This window comes from Bos grunniens, chromosome 11 (assembly GCF_055505025.1).
Source record: "Bos grunniens cultivar Pamir isolate PY7600 chromosome 11, Bosgru_T2T1.0, whole genome shotgun sequence".
In the NCBI taxonomy this organism is placed as follows: Eukaryota; Metazoa; Chordata; class Mammalia; order Artiodactyla; family Bovidae; genus Bos; species Bos grunniens.
Genome location: NC_141175.1, coordinates 101,296,638 through 101,324,318, shown reverse-complemented (window position 1 = coordinate 101,324,318; position 27,681 = coordinate 101,296,638). Strand labels below are relative to the sequence as shown.

Below are 27,681 nucleotides of genomic sequence, written 5' to 3'. Positions count from 1 at the left end.
CCCCCTGCAGTGGGAGCACAGAGTGCCAAACAGTGAACCCCAGAGGAGTCCCTCAAACCCCTGAATTAGGTAAAGCTCTGCCTGACAGCCGCTGGTAAGAACTCACTCGCCCATAATCATCAAAAACAATTCACCCTGATCTGTCAAAGCACTCTTTAAAGTCAGCTTCACTGGCTAATGGGAAGAATTAAAGCACTTTCCACTAGTATGTGTCTTAAAATACAAAGAGCAATCTACTTGGTATAGAATCAGGGACATAGTTTCCTATTTGCAATGAACAACACAGAAGGCAAATTTCAGAGATAATGGCTATTATGGAAACCCACTGCAGTGTCTGTTGAAATGAGCGCTCAAAAGTAAGGCAATTTCTATCCCAATAGCTCTTCCCATGGAGTCTGGCCTCCGCTGATATCAGTAACACTGTTTAATCACCTAGAGTTTCACTGAGTGGCTGGAATCAGAGTGTCCTAAGTAACTTGAAAAAAAAAAAAAAAAAAACTATATAAACTTTACATCTTGGATACAGCTATAAGAATAAATTGTTTACACTTTAAAAATTATATACTCTAGTAAACATTTATTTTTACCATCAAATAAAGATGTACACAGTAAACAGTTTGGAAGATACAAAGGACTACAGTTTCAAGTTGTAAAAACACTAACTCTTCCTCACTCTGGACCTCCCACCTCTAAGAAGTGACAGCAGAGCACAGTGTGTGTGTGTGTGGTTTCTGGCCACCCCTGTGGCATGCAGAGCTTCCGCAGTCGGGGATCGAACCTGCAGCCCTTGCAGCGGGAGTGCAGTCTTACCCACTGTGTGTCTCATCACTTTTCCAACTTAGAGAGCGGCCCCCACAGCTTCAGAGCGGCCTAATTCCCCTGCCTCCAAGGAAGAACAGCAAACAAGAGTAGGCGGGAGAGATGATGAAACAAGTTCACTGCTTTTTCCATGGCTTTAAAATTAATCTAGAAAACTGGTTACTGGTTGTAACAGCAACTGGAAGTCTCCATCTATCACCCTTTTAATTGTAAGATTAAACTGTAGTTAGAATCAGTAAATTCATCATTTACCTCAAAAAACAAACAAAAACCCCCAAACAACCCACACCAGAGTCTGTTTACTCCATTTCCTTAACCAGCAATGAAGAACTTCATGCTTGCATGTGACAGCTTTTTTTATTTGTAGAAAAAAAGGGACAAAACTTCCCTCCCCATCAAGGTTATTAGAAGAAATTAGATAATAAAAGGGAGAAATAAAATTACTCAAGCCCACCCGTACTTTTCTCACAATTCCAAATTTAAAAAACAACAATGAAAGTGCTCTCAGGTTTGGAAATCTCTAAAGTACAGAGGTGTAAGAAAGCAACAGACTTCTCTCATCACACTGACAAGTTTAATGTTTGAAAAAAGCCTTTCCTCCAGGGAAACTCGCATGACCAATTACTGAATATAATCATGCAACTCCATTTCAACTAGTCTAAAGTCAACATGCTTAGGCTAGAACCATCCTAGAGAAGACGGAATCATCTTATGATACATTTCAATAGATAAATATATCAAGACTAATCAAAAAGTATCTTGAAAGAATAAAATAGCTCTTTGTATACCAAATTAGAACCTGAAAGGTAAAAGAATGTACATTATTTTCACATATACAAACTATGCACTAAAGTAACAAAAATAAAATGTCCTTTAATTCGAGCCCAGGCTCTGTCCGTGACACAGTCCGCAGGTCTCGCACTAGCAGGCAGGTCCGTCATGCTGAGCGTCGCTCCTGCCTGTCTCTATAACAAAGCAACGGGAGCCAGTGTTAGTCGCTGGGCATATCCTGGGCTTTGGTTACATAAACACTGTTACGTTTGGAGAGCGTCATTCATGAAACAAATTATAGAAATTTTTAAATAAAACTTACATGGAGAAACAGCAACCTATTCCAGACAGAGAGTTAAGAAAATATAAAAACACCTGCTTCACGTAGAGCATGAGAGCTTTTCTAGTCTAATTAGCAAGCATGTGGTCAGCACTGTGCAACAGAAAAGATGCAGGCTGAGCTGCTGGGATTAACTAGAGTGTGTTTCCAAACACGCAGCGATGGCATCACCACCCATGAAGACAGCAGCTTGCGTTTACTGGGCAATGTATATTGACCCTACGAGCTAGAGACGGCTACATTATTATCCCCAATCTAGAGACTGGAAATGGAGACCCGGAGAGGTTCAAACTGGCATTCGAGTCCAGTAGGATGTTACTAGGAAAGGAGAACAGAATAATTTTGGCACAGACGGTTTCTTTCAGGAATACAGTACCTCCTCAAAACTAGGAGAGCCAAGCACTGTGAGTTCACCTACAAGCAGACCTGAGGTCAAGTGGGCCAGAGAGGAGCCCACTGCTGCAGACACCTTCTCCAGGGAGTGGGCTGCCCTAATAACCCCCACCTTCATCTCCACATGCTCCTGAGGGTCGAGAGGGTGTTAGGTTAGCTACTGATGCAGTTACATTATACTCTGGAAGTCCTAAGGTCGGCTGGAAAGAATTAACTTTTTTCCAATGTAACATTTCTCAAATGATGTTGTTATGATGGTAGGCTAGAAAAAATATTAACACATAAATTACTTGTCAAATTTACTGGTGAACAAATACTTAGAAATTCAGCTTAAGAATTTTACCTGTCCTGAAGTATCTCAAGAGTAGTCAAGTAGTAGAGAAAACAAATTTCGTTTCCCTTCTGGAGACTGAAGGAAACGCAAAAATTACAATGAAATGCATCTGGGCTCACTGCAGTGGAACTGCTGAGAACAGGGCGGTTTATTCCCAGCAGGAGACCCGGCTAGGAGAACTCCTACACGATCAAGCTTTCCACTTCCTAATTCTCTGAAATTCATCCTCCCTTTTTCTTACACAATGCATTCTTTCTTCCTCTGGTTCTGCTTTAAAACTTCAGTTCTCACGTTTCTATCTTTGCCTCCCATATTCTAAAAATGTACAAAAAAAAGACAAACCAATTCAGTTTGAATATTACCAATTTGGAAAAATATGCTTCTTTTTCCAGGTTGGCAAATTCAAAATTAGAAGCATCAATTCTTCTCAGTTAATCTATAAATTAATTCAACTATAATAAAAATTTTCATGGGATTTTCTTATACATGGTAAATTGATTTTAAGATTAATCTTAAAAAATGCAAAACAGCTCAGAAATTTTTTAAAATAAGAAGAATAAAGATGAGGGAATTTGCCTTACCTTGTGAATATCACAACATATTATTCACAAGTAATGATCACTAAACAACTGACAAGTGGTTAAATATTTGGGAAAAATAGTTCAGTTAAATCTTTTCTGAAGCTATGTGCATTAAAGATTTAATAAGCATAAAATACAAAACCACAACTGTTAGTAAAATATAAGTTAATAACCCCGAGAAAGACTTTCCTAAGTTAGCATTCTATCAAAGGCAGAATCATGCAAAGTATGAGAAGGCTGGACATGATAAAAAACAAAGCAAAGACCAAAGAGCTCTTAGAACCAATATGAAAAAGTTAATTTTTCTATAGAAAAATAAATTAAGGATGAAATGGGCAACTCAGAAAAGAAATAAAATGACCAACAAATATGAAAAGAAGGTAGTTGCATCAGTAACTTTAAAAATGCAATTCTTTCTATTTTACCTATGAGGAGGACACAGACAGACAGGTGGTAAACATACACACTGAAGTTATCTCAGTGTTACTGATGATAAAAGTCCACCAGCAGGATGTGGTTTACAGAAACTATACTGAACCCAGAATAACCAGCTGCACAAAATCACATGTCCTGTCTACAGATACAGAGTTTCGTACACTAAGAGGAAGAAATGGGTTACCACACATAAATTATATTCTCCTCCTCCTCACACACAGAAAAAAATCTGAGATACATTTATCAAAATGTTGAAACAGTATTGTGTCTGTAGGGCTAAGACTGTGGTTTCCATTTTTCCTTTATATTTTTCTGCACCTTATGTGCTTTTTCACTTTCATTTAAGCACTGGTAACACCACTGTGTTTGCTAACCGGCCAGTGACTCACCCAGCAAGGCTGTGTTTTCACCTGCATCCTCTTTAAACCTGGCGTCACAGGGTGGCACGGGGTCACTGGTGGAGGGCGACTCGGAGCTGCCGGTGTCACTTCTCTCACCGTCGGGTACCGTGAGACTCAGCTCTGCAGCCGAGACACCCCCAGGGGGAGATTCTGGGGCAGTCACCTCCTGCACGTCCTCAAGCTCGCCCTTGAGAGTTAGAGCAAAGAAAACACCTTTTCTCAGTAACAGCACCAAGCTTATCTATCATCATCTGCTCATAATTCAAACAAACTATCTAAACACCAATATTGCAAAAAGCACATCAGTAGTGTCTTCTTAGCATCACCAGAAAGTGAGTTACTTCTAAGTAGCTTTTCATGGCCTAAATGCTTTTCCTCCAAAAAACCATTTTTCCCCTTGACACAAGCAATGCCACCTTTTAAACTACTTCCTGAGCAGCCTGGCTGGCTGCTGAGCACTGAGACCAGGGCCCTGAGCTTGAAAGACCGCCCTAACTGCTGCCAGCGGCCAAGGCTCAGGATAAGCAGGCTCCTGATCATCAGGGGTGCAGACTGCCCCCCTTCACTCAGAGAGCACCAATTATTCTGCACAGGGTGTCTGTCTGCTCCCAGTGTGCCTCCACTTCCCCATGAGATCAGGAAAGTGGGTACAGGAGGCCCTACAAGCACCCCTGCATTGAGTCTCAAAACCTGGGGGCCATCCAGAAACTTTTTTGAGTAACGCCAAAGTTGTGATGGACGAATCTGCTGGTAAAAGGCCGACTGGGGGGCGGGTGGGTGTTCCTGTGAACCTGGGCTGAGACTGAACAGCGCACAGCCTAGCTGCCGGCTCCAATTCTGGGGTCCTCAGGGCCAAAGGCACTGCTGTTCCCGCTGCCGGCTCCGCCTGTGTTCTAGAACCTTCTCCCCACCCCTGGACACCGCGTGGCTCACTGCCTTCCCACAGGCACCCCCAGAGAAGACGCCTGCCACACCAACCAACAAGTCCTGCTGGGCTGCCGTCGCACCCGCGCTCCCACTCAGCCCACCCTGATCTGTTTTTCCAGGTACCTGTCTGAATACCTGCCAGGCTGAACTAGCTGCCCGTCTCAGACCCCACGTGGTCACTCGCCATTGACTTGTGATACGAAGATCCATTAACATGCAGCTCAAATGTCCCTCCAGAAAGCCCTCCCTGAACGCTCCCATTGCTGCTGGCAGGGTCAAGGCCTCCCCCGTCTGTGTCCCACACTCTCCAAACACGCCTCCTTGGCCAGCGGGGTGGGGTGAACGCCTGCCCCCCCCCACCGCCAGCCCAGATGGCGGAACTCCTAGGAGCCAGTGAGCAGAAGGGTAGAGTCTTGCGCAGCTCTGTCTCTCCAGAGCCACGTCCAGACCCAGCACTGCACACCCCTGATAACGGCCGGCCTCAGAGCAAACACGACAGGGACAAGAGGCATGTCAAAGCGGCCACGGCTGCAAAGTCAGGCGCCACCCTGGAGTCTGTGAGGGCCAGTGGCTGCTCTCACTGTGGTCACTTTCTCCCTGTGGAAATTAGAACTAGTTACCACACGAGAGGAGAGTGTAAAACTCTCTACAACTCAATGCAGGAGGCTCAATGGGTCTAAAGAAAAAGACAGATCTGTCAAAGAATTTAAAAAATAAATAAATAAAGGCAAGACAAGTTAATTTCTTAAGTGTGATTTCAAATTACTGTAAGTTTCTTCAAAACAGAAAACAAGCTTTCTGGGAACACATATTCTAGCCTCCTGAAACTAACATTCTGAAAGCAAGATAACCTGATGTAAAATCAGTCTTGATTTTTAACACGTGAAATATACGTAGATACATTTCCAAAAACAGTCTCAATGCTAAGGTCAATGGAATGCCTTTTCCACAAATGTTTAGAAATGAAAAGCAGGTCTTAAGTTACCAACTAATGAAGACAGCAACTCAAAAGGCGTTTCAGAGTGAATCTACAGAAGGAAAAGGAGGAGGAAAACTGCCAGGAAACTGCCTGTTTAATCCCTGGCTTCCACTGTTTAAGATATGGTCCCAGGAGGGCTGGGTGAGAGAGGAATGTGCCACGGTCACTAAGAAAGCCCAGAACACCTGCCAAACTGAGGAGAGCCGCCAGTTTTCAAAACCTACCAATCAATGAACATTAGAGATTCTAGAGCAAAGACACGCTTTCTAGACATCCAGGTGGGTAAGGGCCCAGTAACACAGTTCTGCCTCCCTCTCTGTGCATCCACAGTGAGGCCTCTGCAACTCACACTTAAACACTGTAATTCACCGAAAATCACACTGGTTATTAAGACAGTGCGTGGTCCCTTAGCTCTCTTTTAAAGATATACTGAATTGGAAAACGAAAAATATTTTGAAGGGGGCCTGCAGCCTTGAGGGCTGATACAGTCACATAAATTCATTATCATAAAAAAAAAATCTCTCTAGTAAATGTTGCAAAAACATCTTATGTTTAGCAACAAGAAAAATATTATCTGATATTTAAATTACTTCTCTTAAAGATCTCTGTTTCAAAACAATTTATATTTAACCAAGAGTATCTTGGGACAGTAATAGATTATATCTAGACTCTAAAAGTGTAACAATCTAGGAAAACCTGTTTTCCCTTTTTTGGGTTGGAGGCTAGTTAAGAGCTTGGACCCTGGAATTAAGCAAACTTACACCTGAAAGCTGATAACCCATCACATCACCTGTGACTTTAGGTGAGCGACTTCTCCCTAAGCTCGTGCTTCTGGTTTCTAAAGGTGGTTACTAGAACAGCGCTCCCCTCTCAGAGGGGCCAGGAGTCAATATTTTGACGTGCGTAAGTCATTCAGTGCACAGCTGCAATAACCTGCTCTCTTTCACTCCGCTCTCCCGGCTCTGTTCTCTGAGCGCAGCCCTGTGACCAGCTCAGTACGGCAAAGTGATGGAGCACATTCGCTGCAGTAGGAATTTCCCCTGCGCTATCTGACTCTGAAACCCAAGTATCGGGAGAGCTCGTGTCCAGACGTGCTAGCTTTCGCTTCCTTGTATGTAAAATGTGCACCTGGCTCCTTGCAGGTCAGATGTTTTACAATAATTATTTCTATGACACTGACCAGCATCTACAAGACCCTGCAGAGTGTTACAACATATAGCAAAAATACCACTCTAAGTATGAACTTTAAGCATACACCTAGTGTATTATTCGATAACCCTATAAGATCATTGATTTGGGGGGACTGTCTTAAGAATTTACTTTTGATATAGAGGAAAATTTCTTCAGGAACCAGAAGAATCCTAGAAGGAGCATCTGGTTCACTCCTCCTGCCTCTCTGGTCAGGAACAGAAGCAAATCACTCAGGGAGAATGGGGGGCAGTGGGGTGAGGGGAGCAGAGATTGAATATAAACAAAAACGTAACAAACCCAATATCCCAGGGCTTTGATGACATCAAGTTTACACATTGGACACGTGCGGTGATCCAAAAGCCATGGGTCAATGCATATTCTATGAAAAATATGCCTAAAAAAATTAAGTACGTGTTAATGTCTTAAAATAATTGCTTATACCTTATAAAGGAAATAACACATCCTACCAACTCATCTTCTTGTTTACAAGTTAAATGCCATCATATCAAAATTCCAGTGTATCCACTTACCCTGGGAGGTTATCTGTTCTACTTTCCAAAGTAAATGGAATTTGGCATTGAGAGGGAAATTCCCCCTTCACTGCACGAAAACAGCACGGTTTATTTCTGTATCATCTGGAATGTATGTTTATGTGCCTCTGTTGGCCTTTCGGGAATGAATGTGACCTAAGAAACTGAAGAGTAAACTAACAGTGACAAACTAGTAAAGACTGACAGGATCTTCTATGAAGCGACTCCAGTAGAAACACAACAAAATATCAATTAAAACATTAAAGTTATCTTTGGGTTGCAAGTTAAAAAAACACTTATTTTTTGTCTTAACGTATTTTTGTAGCATCTACATTTCTCTAGAATGAACACATTAGTTTCGGAATCCAAAAAAGAAATCACATATGAATTTTCTTTTACTGAGGTCTTCGCTGGCTCACTTCCCCTCTCGGGTGATGAGTCTGCAGTTTATCTGTGCTTCAGGTAAGCAGGTGTGGAGATGAGAACCACACCGGTCAGGCTCAGAGGCCAGCTGTGTGATCAGATGCTATGACTGTGAACTAGAGCCTGAGGCCCCTCTGCACCTACCCCAAAGGCTGTTCTGAGGAGCCCACATGCCATGTGGCTACTAAGGTAGTGGGCACCATAAATCCTCAGCAATTTTTCATTATTATTACTGTCGACACTGTCTAAAGACCTTTTCTTCAAAGGGAAACCTGCCAGGGCAGTTAAAAACAACAGCAGGTAAGGACGTAAGGTGGTCCAACCCAGCTTGTCTTGTGACCTATCCAGCCTTAAACTGAAACTGACCCAGAGGAATAGTTTTGAGAAAAACAAATATGTTGGTTCCATTGGGAAATCAGTTGAAATAAATCACAGGAGAAAACTGGGGTGGGCTGGGGGCAGGGAATGAAAACCCCACTAAGGCGACCAGGATACATGCACATTCAGGAGACACTCAGCTGTTTATGACCCGAGTGCAAGTCCCAGCTCGGGCGTCAGGAGCATCTCCATCTTCTGTAGAAGGAAACCTGGCTGCTCACTGTGTGGCGTTCAAGTCAGAAGGACTTGCCTCCAACCAACCTAGAATAATAATTCTTTTCTGTTTTCATCATGTTCTACAGGACCCCGTCAACTGACACCGACCCCAATTCACTAAGTACCCGGCACACCAACCCACATGAATTCCTGCAGACTTAAGTTCACTATCTTGATGCAGGGAAATTAATTTTGTTATTCTGATCCTCGTTACTTGATGTCCTCTACAGAACTCCTGAGAACTTTATCTCCTATAAAGTACTGGTATATACTCTGAACACTCGCAAACATAAAGTGAGGCACAATTAAATACTAACTTGTGACCTGGTTCTAATCGGTGCAAAGCAGAATTTAAAATGACCAGCTTTGAAACATAGTCTCTGTACACCTTTCTGCTGACAAAGCAATTTTTAAAGAAAAGTTATCAAAGCATCTCATGATTAAAAAGGAAACAAATTTCTGTTGCTAAAAAAAAAAAAAAAAAAACCCTAGTTAAATAAAGGAGGAATATTTATTTCACACAACCCCAAAAAGAATCCAAACTCAGGGTGCAAATAACAGCAGAGCCTAATCTAAGAAAAAAGGCATCTCCATAGAAAAATAACAGATAAAGATACATAACCAGGAAATGTCTTTAAGGATAACATTTCTAATAAATGTCTGGGAAAATGTTCACTAGTTTAAAACATAAGAATTAAAATATTTAAAAGCTAAAAAAAAAAAAAATGGTAATAACAGCAGAGCCTGAGCCAGGCCTGCTGACTGTCCCTGGCCTCTCCCCCAGGGCCTTCACCTGGCCAGCTTCAGTTTCCTTTCTCCCAACATGGCAGACTCTCTCCATTGATAAATGTACAGTATAGACCCCCAGGACTGTACTGAAGCCTCCTTGACTATAAGATTAAAAGCCAATCTGCAACAAAAGGAGACAGTGGGTCTTAATGGTCACCTAAAGTCTTCAAGCAAAACAGTCTTAAAGTAAAACAGTACAAGAGGACCTTGAAGACTTTGAGCTGCTTTTCTAAGAGGTGAGATGATCACAAGATGTCACCTGATAGTAAGATCTTCATATCCTGAAAGACATGTTAACTCTTTGGTCAGAAACCTGAAACTTGTGATTTTTTAACATCTCAGGAACTAAGAGAACGTACTTGCATGGCAGAATTCTGATAACGTCCCTTCCTTTAAAATTTTCAATACACACTGCACAACTTTCAGCATCGACATCAATCCCCTGCAAAAAAGAAGAGCAAAGAATTTGCTGTATTCTTAGCAAATAGTATGTGCTTCCGTGGTGGCTCAGACTGTAAAGAATCCCCCTGCCAATGCAGGAGACTTGGGTTCAAGCCCTGGGTCAGGAAGATCCCCTGGAGGAGGAAATGGCAATCCACTCCAGTATTCTTGCCTGGGAAATCCCATGGACAGAGGAGCCTGGCGGGCTACAGTCCATGGTGTTGCAGGGCTGGACAGGACCAAGCAACTAACACTAGTAAATAATATACTCCTGGTAAAACTCACTAAACAACAAAATCTAAACAAAAACAAAACTAACCACAACTCAACTAAAACAATGATGAATTCTAGTCTGCATTGGTACATCCTGAAATTATATACAGATAATTTCTACTTGGTATTTATCTTTACCACTATCAAGAGATTTTATTTTTAAAAGAATTTGTCTGAAAAGGAAAAAATTTCATTGTCTACCTAATCAGACACGAATAATGTTTAAATAAGAAAGAAAGAAAAGTGAAGTCACTCAGTCGTGTCTGACTCTTTGCGACCCCATGGACTATAGCCTACCAGGCTCTTTCATCCGTGCAATTTTCCAGGCAAGAGTACTAGAGTGGGTTGCCGTTTCCTTCTCTCTTTAAATAAGAGGCTGTTCATTTTTTTAAGTGACTATATTTTTAAGGGCTGTAGAAATGCAAATGCATGCTTTATTATAATATATATTTTTTCAAATATAAAATTTATAAAGAGAATGAATATCTAATAAGATACACATTTTCTGGAATCATTGGAAATATAATACAAAAGAGGTTTCATTAGAATATGCTAAAGAACAAAGTTATAACTTGTAGATGAGAACATGCAAAGTTATAACCCACAGATGAGAAAATACAAATGAGATACTTTAAGACCAAGTATCTGAAAATATTCACCTCACTAGTGATAAAAGAACCACAAATTAAAATAAGTTACCTTTTTTTTTTAAAGTCACTACGTCATGTCCAACTTTGCAACCCCATGGACTCTAGCCCACCAGGCTTCTCTGTCCATGGGATTTCCCAGGCAAGGGATCAAACTCACATCTCCTGCATTGGCAGGTGGATTCTTTACCACTGGGAAGCTCGAGTTACTTTTTCCTACAGCAAGTTAACAGAGTAAAAAGAAACAAAAATCTCTGGGGAAGCAGTCTTGTGACACAATTTCAGCTTCTGAGAGTCTGTGGGTCATGACCGTTCTGGGGGTGTCAGCTCATCCCACTTCCCTGGGTACCACCGAGATCTGTCCACCTGGCTTCAGCCCATCAACCAAAGTAATGAGCATGGCCGACCTGGTCACCTGACCCAAATTTGGCCAATGAGTTTCTCTCCTCCAGGACTCTGGGATAGGGACTCAGTTACCAGTGTCTGTAGCTTTAGCAAGTTAATTTTATGGAACACAGCTTCAGAGTCATCATGTAATTATTTTAAAGTATCTTTAAGCACATGGGTCACTTGTTAACAAGCAAGCAGTAAAAACTGATTTTATATGTGGATACTGCTATCAAAGACTGCACTAAAATCAACTTTGTCACTGTACTTAAAATTAGATGTTTCAACTAGACATTATCATGTTTTTTCACATGCCAAGAAAGAACGATGAAATCATTTTTACTTCCCTAATGGTCTGCAAGCTTATACATTACTGTGATTGAGTCCATAAGAAAAACTAGGAAATAACCAGTCTCCAGAACTCAACAAGATGCAGATTTAAGAAAAAACACAGTCTTTATGTGCACAAGTGAAACATGTAAGATTGCCAGAAAATCCAGTTAGATACCTCATGGATCATTTATGGAGGCTTCTTTTTTTTTTTAACTATTATTTCTGACAATAGTCTGTAGAAGCATATTTTCAAAATTGTTCTGTACAGGAAGAGGGTAATATCAATTGACTTATGTTCTCAAAGACTTTATACAGCAAATTACACATATGAATCTATGTCTTCTCATACTTAAGGACAGATTTCCTGCCAGAGAGTAGAACACACATTTTAAGAGGAACATAAAAGTATGCTTATCATACAACTTCTAGCAGAACGCACAGCCTGTCTCAAGATACTTGCTGGGGACTCTCTCCCCAAGGGGGTGCTTCCCTGATGGCTCAGCTGGTACAGAATCTGCCTGCCAATGCAGGAGACTTAGGTTAGATCCCTGGATTGGGAAGATCCCCTGGAAAAGGAAATGGTAACCCACTGCAGTATTCTTGCCTAGGAAATTCCATGGACAGAGATGCCTGGTGGGCTATAGTCCACAGGGTTGCAAAGAGTAGGACATGACTGAGCAGGCATGCACGCACCCCACGTGCACACACGCGCGCGCACACACACACACTCTCTCTCTCTCTGCCTCCCCCCACTCCGCCAGGGACCCTCGTAATTTGTAAATCATATGTTAACCTACCCATGAGATGGGATTTTTTTTTTCACTTTTCCTTTTAAATACAGCCACATGGAAAGAAACCTGGACTCTGCACCAAGCCTGCAAGTTCACTGTTACTACAATGTAAGGCATCCGGGAAAGAATGCAGCCAACAATGATTCCTGGAGTATCCTAATGGTAAATATTCCACAGGAACGGTCAATATCTGATCCCAAAGCTTTAAAATCAAAGGTCTATAAATGTAATGAGTGCTATCCTGAAGCTTTAATCCTTTAAGTAGGTCACAGGAGGAGATGTGAACCCAAGGGCACTTGGGGATCGGAGGCTGCAGTGTCGGCGTGGACCAGGTCTCAACAACTCATGGAGGAAAAGAAGAAAACCCAAACGATGGAACCCGCCCATAGCTATGTCACCTCAGCGTTTCACAGCACTGAAAATGGACCATTAAAAGGATAACTATTCCTGCATTAGCAACTGTTTTCCTTGTAAGGAACCTACCCTCTAAGAACATGAGGTTCTGAAACTTAGGATTTATTGCAAAAATGCTTCTGAACTCTGCTGTGAGTTTGGCCTTTTAGAGACTTCCCTAGTGGCCCAGTGATTAGGACTCAACATCTTTTCTCCTCTTCTCCGTAAATCCGTCTTTTCTCCTGTAATTAAGGGAATTAGAGAGAATGTACAGAGTATAAGATTTAACAGAGGTGGATTTAAGCCTCAGTGTCTGGTAGAGAGAGGAACATAAACTATGTTCCTTCAGAGTCACCTGTGTCTGACTGACTGCACCATCCAGTCTGGCAGCAAGTAACCAGTATGGCCACCTGAACATCTGACATGCAGCCAGGGTGACTGAGGCGCTGAGTTTTCAGTTTAATTTAGTTCATTTAAATTCAGACAGCTGTATGTGGCTAGGGGTACCTTCCTGGGCAGCACAGGTATAGAAGGCTCTTCACATACACTGGAGTGTTTCAGTCAATTTTTCTTTAAAATAAACACATATGTCAAAATTAACAAACTAGCCAAAACTCCATGATCAACACTATTAGCTGAGACATACAAATGGATTGGTATTATATATATATACATATATATATATATATATATTTTAAGGTTTTTTTTAAAAAGTAGACCATTTTTAAAGTCTTTATTGAATTTGTTACAATTTGCTCTGTTCTGTTTTGCTTTTCTGGCTGAGAAGTATGTGAGATCTTAGCTACCCGACCAAGGGGATCTAACCCGCACCCTCTGCATTGGAAGGCAAAGTCTTAGGGAAGTCCCCAGATTTATATTATAAACAAGCAAAAAACAATCATGAAAATATTACCTTTTCTCCATGCTTTACAGTATGAACAGGAAGCTGCCCAATAACTTTCTTTGTTTCTTTTCTATGGCTCTTAGGGAAGAAAAATGTTTAAGTCACTATTTTAAAAATTCATATAGTGTAAGCAAGCTATGGGAAAAAAGTCATAAAAAGCAAAAGTTTGGTGACCACAATGAAATAACTTAAAAAACAACAACAAAAAACTACCATTTAAGTCCTAAGGTACAGAATAGTCATGTGTAACCTAGGAGCTGTTTGATCAAGAATACTTATTTTCAATTCCATGCCTGAAGAAGAAACCAATCTTACGTTTGATTATTGGTAAGAAAGTAGTCAGCTGAGGACGGGGCTCCATACACTCATCTGTGAAGGCCCCTAAAAGGACAGAGGCTCCCTGGTCAGAGGCAGAAGGTGACCCAGCAATGACCATCTGCTGCCTGAGCAGCCAGGAAGGGTGGTTCTCAAGACAACAGGTGAGTGTGGGACCCACAGGGCCCTGCTCTGCTGCGACCGAGGCAGCACCCCCGCAGATAAATGGCTCTGAATGCAGCTCCACTGAGGCAGGCCCAGTTCTCTTCCAAAACACAACCATGTCCCCCCCAACTTCATGCCTTTTTGTCATCCCTTTATGTCTGGAAAGGAGAGAGGATCTTTGCAGGAGTGAGAGGTGCCCTGATTTCCTACAGCACATAAAGTTGAATATATTCTAATTTAAAACGTATTTAAAAAAACTCCCATATATCGATGACTTAAATATTATAAACAATGAAATTAAGGGTATTGTCTAATAGTTTCCAAAAAAATACACAGGAAACATTTACAAATGATGTTTTAAAAAGCAAAGTTAAAGACAGACAGTTACCTGACTTCCGAACTGTGAGCCGGTGTATAGGAAGCGCTGTATATAGTAAAATATTAGCCAGGCCAACGAGATAATCATCATGGTGATGAAGGCAATGGCCACAAAGACCACGGACTGAGCGCTGATGAACTCCTGGACGTGCCGGGTGCCCACCCCGATGGTAACGGTGACTGGAATGTCCTTCTGCACAAGTTCCACAATTTCTCTCCCTTTTGGGTAGCTAACCATAATGACCACTATGTTTCCTGTTCCTTAGTAAAGAACAAAGCAATCAACAAGAGAACACAAAATAAGATATGGAGAAAGTATGGTTCCACGCACATGTGACTGAAAACTGTGATAAAATGGACATAAACCCCAGTTACCAACATGGGTGACCAAGGAGAACACAGACTGATTATATAAGAAGCAGAATAAATCACGAAGAACTACCCCCTCGAAAGCAAGAGCGCCGCCCCCCCACTTTCTCCATTCAGTTTCACAAGAGAATTCTACTCTCAAATCTTTAAAGAGCAACATATATAAGTGGTCCACAGGAGATTTTATAAAAAAAAAAAAAAGAAGTCTTAAGGTTATTTCTAGCATAATTAAACCAAACATGGTAAAAAAACAAAACAAAACACAAATACCGATTTCACTTATAAATATTAATACAAACGCCTGAACGTGCCCATTAACTCAGGGAAGTAATCTGAGAATTCCTACTCTGTTCAATATTATTTCATGTTGTTCTGAATGCATGAGCAGGAAAAAAAAGTAAGAGAAATAAAAAAGAAGGGATATAAAGTCCAATTTTACATGAATCTATCTATAAATTGGGCTTCCCTGGCGGCTCAGATGGTAAAAAATCTACCTGCAACATGGGAGACCCAGGTTCGATCCCTGGGTTGGGAATATCCCCCAGAGAAGGAATGACAACCCACTCTAGTATTCTTGCCTGGGAAATCCCAGGGACAGGGGAGCCTGGCGGGTTACAGTCGATGAGGGTCACAAAGAGTTGGATATGACTGAGCAACTTACACTTTGATTTTTCATCTGTAAGTTAATCTTTAGAATTATCAATGGGATTTAAAAAACCCTAAAAATTCTGCTTCTAATGTTCACTTAGGGGAAAAATAATCAAGATTAGGAAACCTTTATAAACAAGAAAACTTGAACTAGCCTTTATAGTCAAAATAATTAAAACAGTGTGGTAGTAGCATATGACAGCCCAGAAATTAGACCCCAAAACATAAAAGAATTCAGTAAATGACAGAAGTGGATTCCAAATCAAAGGGGTAAAATGGACTATGGTTTAAAAAAAAAAAATAGTACAGGTGCAACTGAGTACCATCTAAGGATAAAAACGATGAATCCTTTCTTCACAACTTAAAGCCAAAATTGAATTCTAAAAAAATCCAAGATGTAAATATATAAAAAAGAAAAAAACTAAGAAAAGCCAGAAGAAACATGGACATTAAAAAATAAATAATATTGAAGAAAAACCTTTCCAAGTGTGAAAAGTCCCTTCAGAACTTCTTTTAAAAAACAGATTTGAGCAACTAACCAATTATATAAAAACAAAAATTGTCTGTTCTGACTAAAAGCAAAATCAAGGACTCAAGATCAAAAGAGCAAATGGCCAGCAAGGGGAAAATACATCTAACATAACAAAGATAAAAACTAATTTCCTTTAAGAAAAAGAGCAACAGAAAGACAAAGAAAATGAAGTGAGCTTGCAGAAAACACAAATGGGTTTTGTTTTTGAAAAGGCAATTTTAGTGAGATATAATTCCCATGCTATAAAATTCACTCTTTTAAACAAGTGTACAATTCAATGTTTTTGTTTTTCAGTTGTTAAGTCATATCTGACTCTGCAACCCCATGGACTGCAGCATGCCAGGCCTCCCTGTCCATCACCATCTCCCGGAATTTGCTCAAACTCATGTCCATTGAGTCAGTGATGCCATCTAACCATCTTATCCTTTGTTGCCCCCTTCTCTTCTTGCCTTCAATCTTTCCCAGCATCAGGGTCTTTTCCAATGAGTTGGCTCTTCGCATCAGGTGGCCGAAGTTTTGCAGCTTCAGCATCAGTCCTCCCAGTGAATACTCTGGGTTGACTTCTTTTAGGATTGATTGGTTTGACCTCTTTGCAGTCCAAAGGACTCTCAAGGGTCTTTTCCAGCACAATTCAAAAGCATCAATTCTTTGGCACTCAGTGTTCTTGACAGTCCAACTCTCACATCATACATGACCACTGAAAAAAACCATAGCTTTGCCTAAACAAACCTTTGCCGGCAAAGTGATGTCTCTGCTTTTTAATACTCTGTCTAGGTTTATCACAGCTTTCCTTTCAAGGAGCAGATGTCTTTTAATTTCACCGCTGTAGTTACCATCTGCGGTGATTTTGGAGCCCAAGAGAAGAAAATCTGCCATTGTTTCCACTTTATCCCCTTCTATGTGCCACAAAGTGATGGGACCAGATCCCATGATATTAGTTTTCTGAATGTTGAGTTTTAAGCCAATTTTTCTCTCTCCTTTTTGACCTTCATCAAGAGGCTCTTTGGTTTGTCTTCTCTTTCTGCCATTAGAGTATCATCTGCATACCTGAGGTTATTGATATTTCTTCTGGCAATCCTAAATCCAGCTTGTGATTCATCTGGCCTAACATTTTGCATGATGTACTCTGCATACAAGTTAAGTAAGCAGAGTGACAAAATACAGCCTTGATGTATTCTTTTACCAGTCCATTCTTCCGTGTCTGGTTCTAACTGTTGCTTCCTGACCTGCATACATGTTTCTCAGGAGACAGGTATGGTGGTCTGGTACTCCCTTATCTTTCAGAATTTTCTAGTTTGTTGTGATCTACACAGTCAAAGGCTTTAGTGTAGTCAATGAAGCAGAAACAGACGTTTTTCTGGAACTCCCTATCCCCCTGCATTGGAAGGTGAACTGTTAACCACTAGACCACCAGGGAAGTCCCTTTTCTAAGTTTTTGCTATCACAATTTAAATGTTCATCAACAAGAAAACCATTATATAAGTTATAGTATGTGTATAGACTGAGGCAGCAGCTCTATTAATATTGATGGCAGTCAAGACAGAGGAGGAAAAAAAAAGCATCATGCAAAAAAAATTGTGTGGACAAGAGGTCTACGTGGTCATATCAATACAAACAGCCCTGAAGGTCACACAAACACAGGGCACCAACTACCCTGGTGGAGGTGGTGGGGGAGAGCGCTGGACATAGTAAAACTCTCTACCCTGTGTACGTATTATCCATTCGAAAACTAACCTAAAAAATACATTTAAAGACTGTTCTCCAGCATTACACTGAAACCACATTCTAACACTATTTTATTGTGGGGAGAAATTTAATTCGTAGCAAATCCGCTGTGGCCCTCGGCCGTGGGGATTTAGTTACTGAAACCTCAGAAGAGCAACCTTCTAAGGCGGCTCCCGTCTCGAAGCCGATGCTGTGACCCAGCCCTAAAAGTGTCACTTGGCAAGTGCCATGGCTGCCTGAGTGCTCGCACAATGATCTACGTCATCCCTGGGGAGGCTCAATAAGGAGCAAGGCATTTCCTGCCTTCAGGGAAATAAACAGCTAGTAGCTGAGAAAGACAAATACAGAAGCAATTAGGAGAACTACACCATGTATGATTACAGGGTGCCTTGTAAGCTGAAGACCCTTTTCATAAATTAAAAAAGCTTCCTTTAATGGAAAATGTCAAGCACATACTAAAGTAGAAAGGACAGTACAGTGAACCCCACGGACCTGTCTCCATGTTTACACAGAAAACAAAACGTTTCTATGCTATGGTTACAGGTACAATTTCTGTACTCATAGAATAATCTTTGGTTGTTAATGCAGAAACCAGCTCTCAAGCCTTTTCACGTTTGTGCCATCACTCGAGGCAGAAAGAGACGAGTGATTATTTTACAGACCAGGGCTGAGACATCTTCAAGAGAATTGCTCAACGTGACGCAGCACCTGGAAGAGCCAGTTCCAGGGCCTGAAGGCCCGGCTCCTCCTCGCGCCTCCGCCTTCCCCCAGTGAGTGCGGGGTCGGGGAGGGGGAGGGGAACACAGGCTTTGGGACCACCAGACTGGGCTCCAGCCTGCTCCTGACAATTCATGCCTGGGTCCTCTGAGACTGTTTCTTCAGCTGTACAATGGGAATGGCAATTTTTCTATTTGGACTGTTGATTATTGAATGATAATGTGGAATAAGGAAAAGCTGCAGAAACGAGGTGATCATATTTTCTGGGATGGGAAGGAACTTTCCCCTGGGCAGGGAGTGCATTTTGATGGACAGGAAGAGTTTATCAAGCAAAAAGAAGGGAGGTTTTCTAGGCGGTGTACCATCATAAAAGCATATTTGCATTGGTGACTGGTCTGGTTTGCTTAGTGACTCAATATACATAAAGGTATCCAGTTTATCTCACTACCTCCAGTGCCTCATGCAGCTTGGCACATAGTAAGTGTTTAATAAATATCTGTTGCCTAAATGAGTGAGAGATGGCGGATGAGCTGAGAACACCTGAAACTTCAAGGGAGGGGCTGCAGAAACGCTCTGGTTATCAGAAACATACCTGGAACAGAAAACATCTCCAGTATCAATCTCAAGTTTTTCCCCTAAAAAATTCTTAATTCACTAAGTTACAAGAAATCATTAAAAAGTAATAATACTGTGCCTGGGCTGAGGGCTAAAATTTGCTACACTCTAAGTACAGAGAGTCCCTTGGACAGCAAGGAGATCAAACCAGTCAAACCTAAAGGAAATCAATGCTGAATATTCACTGGAAGGACTGATGCTGAAGCTAACGCTCCAATACTCTGGCCACCTAATGCGAAGAGCCCACTCATTGGAAAAAGACCCTGATGCTGGGAAAGATTGAGGGCAGGAGCACAAGAGGGTGATAGAGAATGAGATGGTTGGATGGCATCACCAACTCAACGGACATGAATTTGTGAAAACTCTGGGAGACAGTGGAGGACAGAGAAGCTTGGCATGTTGCAGTCCATGGGCTGGCCAAGAGTTGGACATGATTTAGCCATTGAACTATTATAACAGCAAGACTGCCTCTGTGAACTACTCTATTTTTAAAATATTTACTTAACATTTATTCATTTGGCTGCACCGAGTCTTCGCTGCAGCATGTGGGATCTAGTTTCCTGACCAGGGATTGAACCCGGGCCCCCTGCATTGGAAGTGATGAGTCTTAGCAACTGGACCATCAGGGAAGTCCCTTCGGGAACTACTTTAAATCATGAAACTCAGAATGAAGACTTCCATCCCATGACTGGCTTTTCTGGGACGTGTTGGGGGATGAATGGAGGCAGGGCAGCAGAGCTCAGGGTCGCTGGGTGCATGGCCCCCAGGGATGCCTAGCATAGGCCCCGGTCTGGCTCTGCCCTGGCCTATCACTGCCTCCCTGGGCCAGTCTTAGAGCCCTGGCGGCCTGAGAGAGCAAGTCACAGCTGATTTCCAAACCAAAGAGCTGAATTTCCTCACAGAAGGCAAAGATGCTCAAAGTCTTGGGACAGGGGAAGAAAAAACCCTTTGAATGTTTTCCTTCCCAAGCCTCGCGTTGCTACCAATCACCAAAAAAGGTCGTTATGTGCAATGCCCACCCCTCCCCGCAAACAACCACCAGTCACTAAGTCCTGGAAGGCCGTTTGTTGTATTTCTAACCTAGATGTAACTCAAGGTCTTGCATAGAGTACATGACCATAAACCTTCTTGAAAAATAATAGTTCCTCTTACCACCCTGTTAAAAACAAACAAAATATGTTAAAAAAAAACAAACTGTCTTGGTCTACAGCTTCAGAATTCTGCAGGGTCATATGAGTCTAGTGTGCCACTTCTCCTCCCTAGGAAACGATTTAAAGTAGATTTCAACATTCTCTTGAAGGAGACGGGAACTACTAAAATATTTAAAGTGGCGGATTAGATTTCTGGTCTAGAAAACTGATGCAGGCAGCAAGAAATGTATTTTATTCCTTTGCTGTTCACTTGAAACCATCACAACATTGTTAAAGGTATTTGTATACCCCGATACAAAATAAAAAGTTTACAAACATAAAAATAAATAGCTTCCTTTGGAAGGAAAAATACATCAAAGATACCCAATGGTGAGAGGTTACTATTGTAATTTTACTTTAACATGCCTAAACATAAAAACTAGTATGCTTTCATAACGGTAAACTTAACAATTTGTAAATGTATGTAAATATGACTATAAAACTATTAAAAGTAAGAAATTAAAAAAAAAATGCACTTAAAAGATCCAGCATGAGAATCCCATGACCTTTTAAGTTTTCTTTTTTTCCAATAACATCCACAGTCTCTCTGTCCTGCACCCAACATGGAAAAATTACAATTCAGCACAGGTTCAGCCTTGGTGTCCAGCATCCCCACACCTCTGTGTACACGATACAGCAATGCCTCTTACGTACACTTGTTTTTATTCACCTGCTATAGAGTGTCTTGGGCTTCCCAGGTGGTGCTAGTGGTAAAGAACCTGTCTGCCAATGCAGGAGACATAAGAGATGTGTGTTCAATCCCTGGGTCAGGAAGATCCCCAGAAGGAGGCCACAGCAACCTACTCCAGTCTTCTTGCCTGGAGCACCCCATGGACAGAGGAGCCTGTCAGGCTACAGTCCACAGGGTCACAAAGAGTCAGATGCGACTGAAGCAACTTAGCATGCACACACACATATAATGTCTTGGTGAGTCCCTCCTCCTCACTACACAATGACTGCTGTTATTAGTTTCTGTGGCTCCAGCATCATACGCGATGACCCAATAGAATGGTTTCTGTATGAATGAGTCGGCCTGAAAAACTGGTTTCTCTTCTGGTATTATCCTTGAACTGACCCAAGGTGAGGAGAATATGAGACTCCCTTTGCAGGGGAAATAGTACATGGAATATGAATGGAATGGAAACGTCTCCAGAACGTGAGCTATCATGCAAAACACAAATGTCTTTATGGTTGGCTGGGATGAGTAATGAGGACTCAAAAACACATGCAACTCTCGTCTCAGAATTTCACATTTTGTTTTGGAGAAATCTGGCTTGCTCAAGAATATTCTGTGTTTGTCGAGTATAGCACTCAACAATCTGCAGTTTTGCTAAATGCAATACTTCATCTCAGGCCTTCAGTCTTGGCCATTCTTGTCGCCCAAAAGGTCCTACAGCTTCTCACACAGCCCCCATACCACATTCACCCAGAACCTTCAACTTAAGCTGTCCTTCACAACCCTGTCTGCCTGCTCTCTGGGAACAGTCTAAGTTAATCCCACCTGCTATGAGGCTGTAGGGCACCATCTCTTCCTAGGGCATCAAAATACAAGCTAAACTCAAATCTAAATGTTTAGCTCATTTGTGAGAGCAAAGCATTCAAGATCACTGAGCACCACTCACTCATAAAACACCATTTCCCACGCTCTGCAAACACAGAGCGTACATCTCTCTTAAGCTAAGGGACTTCTTATCATGTGTCATCTCCCGCCACCCCCACAGTGGCCCCTTCCCCAAACACACCTTTCAGCCCTGCCAACACCTGGCCACAGTAAACTGCTGACACAAGGAAAGTGCCAGTCTAAACAGCCACTCAAGACGTCAGCTGGAGGATCAGCCTGTAATTAACTAGCAGTCACCACATCAAGGCCAATCCTCTCTAAAGGCTTTCGTTTCAACGGCTTGACTTACATCAATTTTTACTCTTCTTGGTCAAAATAGCCTCTAATCACCTTTGCAAGACCTACACTGAATGCCCCTCCCTTATGCTTTCTAAGCACGTGGGCATATAACTCTGTTGAGGGCCCAACCACATGGCCTGGAAAGGTCTGTTTATCACTCCACTAAGCCATGAACTCCTCATAGGCTGATACGTGTCTCAGGCATTTCTACCCACAAGCAGGTGCCATATGTGGCCCAGACTGGCCACTCTCTATTCATCTGTCAAAGGAAAGAGAACCAACCTTGGGCATTACAATAACCGTCCTTACAGTTAGGGCTGTTACAGTCCTGACAGAATATTATCTTAAAATCACAACTTATTTTGGAGCCACAGTAAAATACTGACTTAAGTCCACAACATCTTGTACTGGATTTTAGCAGTCAAGCAACAAGGTTTAAGAAAAACTGCTGGCGGGCTTCCCTGGTAGCTCAGTGGTAAAGAATCGGCCTGACAATGCAGGAGACATGGGTTCAATCCCTGATCTACAAAGATCCCATGTGCCAAGAAGCAACTCATTTAAGCCCTTGCCCCACAACCACTGAGCCTGTGCTCTAGAGGCTGAGCCCAGGAGCAGCAATTATTTAAGTCTACACCCTAAAGCCCATGCAAGAGTATGTGTGCATGGGAAGTCGCTTCAGTCGTGTCCAACTCTTAGTGACCCCATGGACTGTAGCCCGTCAGGTTCCTCTGTCTATGGGATTCTCTAGGCAAGAATACTGCAGTGGGTTGCCATTTCCTCCTCCAGGGGATCTTCCCAACCGAGGGACCAAACCCCAGTCTCTTATATCTCCTGCTTTGGCAGGTAGGTTCTTTACCACCAGCGTCACTTGGGAAGCCCCCGCAACAACAGAAGCCACCACAATGAGAAACCTGCAACTAGAAAGTAGTCCCCGTGTGACACAACTAGAGGAAAGCCCAGCAGCAGTGAAGAACCGGCACAGCCAGGAAAAAACTGCTGAAACTCTGAGACCTGGGAGGAGATCATCACAAGTGGAGTTCAGTAGCAGCCACCTGACCCATGTACACAGACCCCCAGTATCCACAGGAACACTGAGAACCACGCATCAGTGGTTTTTACCGGCTCCAGCCACATTCTGACAAAACAGGAAAAACTAAAGTCTGAGCTGCTATCAAGGTTCTGTGTAACCTTTAAAATTCAAGTCTTCAAAGCCAGCTCCTCTTCTGACTTAATTCCATTTACTCCATTCTTAATTCCAATCCATTCTCAAAAAGACATGACACAGTTGTACCCTTGTCCCTGGCGGGACCGAGTTTTCAGAATGGAAGGGACCTTCTTTTCCATTTCTAGTCACCAACACAGCACAGGCCCTTATATTTCTGCTTGGACTAGTCAACAGACTAAGCGGATTTCAGCTTTTCCTCTGTGTAACCCACTGTTACCAAATTCGTCTCTTTTTAAGTCAGCAGTTCAAATCCGGGATGTTACTGTCATCCTCTCTGCCCCTGGACATTTGGCAATATCTGGAGACATTTTTGGCTGTCACAACTGGAATCCTGTGGATACAGGCCAAGACAGGCCCCTGCAATAATGATCTGGCCATAGATTGCCTTGTTCCCGGGGGCCAGTCATTTCAATTCTTTCAGTCTCCTTATCCGTAAAATGGGGTTAAAGCACCTACCTCAAAGGGCTCTAAACAGAGAACTGACTCTGCACTGGGAACTTTCACACATTTTTTTACAAAAAACTGCTAATACTGTTACTTTTGTCTCTTTCCTCAAACAGAATTAATCTTACACTGAAACAGACTGAAATGGACACCGAGGTTGGTAACAGAAGCTTGCACTAAGATTTAAAATGAGCATCAGTGAGGGGCTTTCTGAGCCTGGATAAATTACATGTCCATAAGATAAGCAAGCAAGATTGCTGAACCATGGTTAGAAAAGCGCGATTAGCCTGGAAGGATGTTAGTGTCATTACCAAAAAATGTAATAAACACATTTAGAAAATTGTGGATGGAAAAGAACTGCCATGGAAAAGACAAAGCCCACAGGAAGCTGCAGACTCAGAAGTGAAGGCAAGGACCCAGCATCGGACAATCCTAGCACACTGCCCTCGCTTCTCTGACAGAACCCTGTCCACAGGATGCGTCTGGAATGCTGTGTGAACTCTGACAGCACTTCTCATAAGAGTTTTGCAGAAACAGGGACCTGGGTACAACAACAACTGGAATAACTGCACCAAAGGTGCTGCCTTGCCCAATGCCACCGCATGGACATCTGCTCCCATTTCCTCCCCAAACCCACTTCCTCTCTGTTGCAATTGAGGAATTCCCCTCTCTTCTATCAGAAGTCAACCTCCCCAAGAATCCTGGACATAGCCGCCATCTTTCCCTGACTCTTTCAGTTACCTCTTCTCCACCACCCAACTTCAAGGTGCCTCACTCACTATGCCGTTCATCCCACCTTTCCCCAGCTTCTACCCATTTCTCAGCACCTCCCCAGCCCTCGCCATCAACCCTCTTGAAAGCATCATTATAACAGTCTCACTTCCCCACCTCTGAACTGACTTCCATTCCATCACTCTGCTAAAACAGGCCAAGTCCAAAGTCACCCTTCTGTTCTCATTTTACAGGTATTCTGAACTTGCATTCAAGAAGCCAAAACCGAACAAAAGTCAAAAAGCACATGGGTAAAAAGGATGTCTGACTTGCAGCAGCAGAAACTTTAAAGATTTTGATCCCAGGAAGTTCAGAATGAGTCTGATCTTAGAAGGCCGTCAGACTCTATATCAGTCGAAGGGTACTTGGAATTTCAGTTCTGAGAATGATGCATTCCTGTGTGCTAAGTTGCTTCAGTCGTGTCCGACTCTTTGTGACCTTATGGGTTGTAGTCCACCAGGCTTGTCCATGGGATTCTGCAGGCAAGAATACTGGAGTGGTTTGCCCGCTCCCTCCTCCAGGGGATCTTCCTGACCTAGGGATTGAACCTGAGTCTCCTGCATTGCAGGAGGATTCTTTACCACTGAGCCACCCAGGAAGCCCTTTCTGAGAATGAGAACCCTTGCAAAATAAACCTTTCAAACTCTCATAAGTGCTTGAAGATGTAACCTGTTGACTCGGAAAACGGCCTGTGGGAAGGGTTGCCTAGCTAAGAACAAAATCTTTTCCTGCATGATCACTTAAAAATTTTTCATCTAAACTCCACTCAAGGAATCTGACAATGGAGCCAGTATTACAACCTTCTATTTAGCAAGTGAGAAAACATACTCAACTTAAGGCCGGGTTTTAGGACTCAGTTAAATCCAGACTGTCTCACTTTAAAGTTTACAATACTGACGTACATTATTAAAGTGAAGAAACCAGTGTCACCGAGCCACCGCCTTACATGGTGAAGGGACTGCCAGGCCCTGCAAAGCCCTGAAAAGAGCTTCCACTCCAGCCGCATCTGGCTTTGGGAAACACTGAATGGCAAGGGACTCCTGATTAGACAGACTTTCCGCCGGTGAGAACCAGAATCCTCCTCATGCGGGTTTTAGTCTTCCGTTCTCCCCACCGCCCTCCTTCCTGCACAGGGCACCTTTCACCTCAACGGGGAGATGTAATTCTGTCCGGAGACTCGCCTCCCTCCTTAGAGAACCCGGGGTCACATCGAGCCAAGCTGGCGCTACCCTCGCTGGTCCCGACGTCCGGAGCCCATCACCGCCGCCCCTCGGGGTCCCGGCAGAGGACCTCGCGGCCTGCTGGGACCCCAGCGCACGGCCGCCGCGCCCGCCCGTCCCCGCGCGCCGGCGGCTTACCCGCGTGGGACATGGGCGCGGTGAGGTTGCCGTGGCGCTCCTCGTTGTACAGGACCACCGCCGAGGCGTTCCTCCGTGCCGCCGCCAACACCTTCTCCTTGAAGGTGCAGCCCCCGCGCGCCACCAGCGCGACCCAGGGCGCGGCGCCCCGGCCGCCGGGCACGAGGAAGCGAGTGCCGGCCTCGCAACCCTCGGGGTCGCGGTCCTCCGCGCGCGGGACGCCCACCAGGCCCCGCGCGCCCTCCTTGGGCGAGCTGTCGCCGAAGCGGCCGCTCTCCGAGACGCTCCTCACGCTCCGGTTGGTCTGCGGGTCCACGTACTCGGTGCTCACCACAGCCGAGAACCACTCGTGAGCCCGGCCCCGGGCCCCGGGAGCGCACAGGGCCAGCGCCAGCAGCGCCAGCGCGCCGCGGGCCTCGGGCCGCCGCCGCCACGCCATGGACGCGCCGCCGGGCTGACCACAAAGGGACCGGCCGGGAGCCGGGCGACTCCCGGCAGGGGCCGGAGGGCGCGCGCCGACGAGGCCGCCGAAGAGAGCGGAGAAGCGGAGTCCCGCTGCCCAGCCGGGGAAGAGCCAGACCCGTCTGCAAGCGGCGCCGCGGCGCACGCGCACCTGACGGAGCGGCGGCAGAGGGCGTGTTGTTGTCGTGGGGGCGTGGCCTGCTCTGGCCCCTCCCCCTCCCTGCGCAGACCTTGGCGCCAGAATCGCGGGCCCAGGATCCACGAGTGTCCTAGAGCGTCTCGCTTTACCTACCGCCCAGCGGATCTCGAGGAGCGGGTGTGGGCTCCACGGCTTGCGCCACGCCGGTCCCCAGTGGCCAGGGGCCGAGCTTATGCAACAGGAGCTCCAGTGCCCAGAAACCTGGGGAAGTGACCCCCCCCCAACCCGCACCCCGCCGCGAGAAACGGGGAACTTCGCGAGCCGGCCGAGAAGCGTGGGAGCGTAATTGTGTAAAATCACTGAGCGGATGTTTATGAAGAATTTACTGTGTAAGGCACGTGCCAAAGGCCTTGCTTGTCTAAAACACTGAAAAACAGCTTAAAAACTCCAAAGCTGCACAAATTTTCCAGATCACTTTTGTTGCCGAATTTCTAAGGCTAATTGATTTCGGTATTTCATGTATAGTCTGTAGTTTTGAAGTTAGTGCATCTGACTACTTGTTTAGATGAGCACTTAAATGGTACAGCAGTAAATAAAAAGAGAAAATTACTTTTAGGAAATAAAAACTGGGTGATAGTCCATATGAAATTGCCCTGGAAAGGAAGCCTTACTGTTACACGATAAGTTTAGTACACTGATCTCTGACTCATCTTCCTTCTTTGCACAAGAATCTATAATTGCAGGAAGTAGGTTGCTGTCACACAAAGCATGGTGTTAGGCTTGACATACTCTTCTGTGTCCTCTGTTGAAAGGCTTTCTTGGACTGCATTTTAAAACTCTGCTCCAAAATTCAGCCCACAACACAAGTTTTCCTTGAAGTTGGATCTCCTTTCCCTTAACCACTAGGAAACTAGCCTTAAAAGCCTGAAAGGGGACTTCCTTGGTGGTCCAGGGGCTAAGACTTTGTGCTTGCAATGTAGGGGGCCCAGGTTCAATCCCTGGTATGGGAATTAGATCTTGCATGCTGTAAGTAAGACCGGGAGCAGCCAAAT

At 43.7% G+C, this 27,681-nt stretch overlaps 1 protein-coding gene across 10 annotated transcripts; it reads right to left on the bottom strand.

Moving 5' to 3' along the window:
* Positions 1 to 557: 557 nt before the first annotated feature.
* Positions 558 to 26,616, bottom strand: RNF149 (ring finger protein 149). Of its 10 annotated transcripts, none has more exons than XR_015137362.1 (8): positions 26,029 to 26,616; positions 14,545 to 14,795; positions 13,686 to 13,754; positions 12,863 to 13,014; positions 9,867 to 9,949; positions 7,469 to 7,565; positions 4,063 to 4,261; positions 1,158 to 1,784 (listed from the first exon to the last, which is right to left on the bottom strand). XR_015137362.1 is itself a non-coding variant. In XM_086327916.1 (7 exons), exons 1-7 carry the CDS (start codon positions 26,465 to 26,467, stop codon positions 1,741 to 1,743), a joined length of 1,182 nt encoding a protein of 393 aa, XP_086184042.1. In that variant the 5' UTR covers positions 26,468 to 26,616; the 3' UTR covers positions 558 to 1,740. The 10 variants fall into 10 exon arrangements, 5 of the variants coding, with proteins under 5 accessions (XP_086184042.1, XP_086184043.1, XP_086184047.1 ...); XR_015137364.1 differs by lacking the exon at positions 12,863 to 13,014 and adding an exon at positions 10,921 to 11,084; XR_015137363.1 differs by lacking the exon at positions 7,469 to 7,565 and having other exon boundaries at positions 558 to 1,784.
* Between the last annotated feature and the right edge of the window lie 1,065 nt (positions 26,617 to 27,681).

Bases quoted from the DNA above. Each gene is read 5' to 3' on its own strand.
- RNF149 (XM_086327916.1), bottom strand. From the start codon at position 26,467: ATGGCGTGGCGGCGGCGGCCCGAGGCCCGCGGCGCGCTGGCGCTGCTG. The intron at 14,796-26,028 runs GTAAGCCGCCGG...TTCTTTACTAAG, and splicing joins CGCGCCCATGTCCCACGCGG to GAACAGGAAACATAGTGGTC. The intron at 7,566-9,866 runs GTACGTTCTCTT...TAATTTTTTTAG, and splicing joins ATCAGAATTCTGCCATGCAA to GCATATTTTTCATAGAATAT.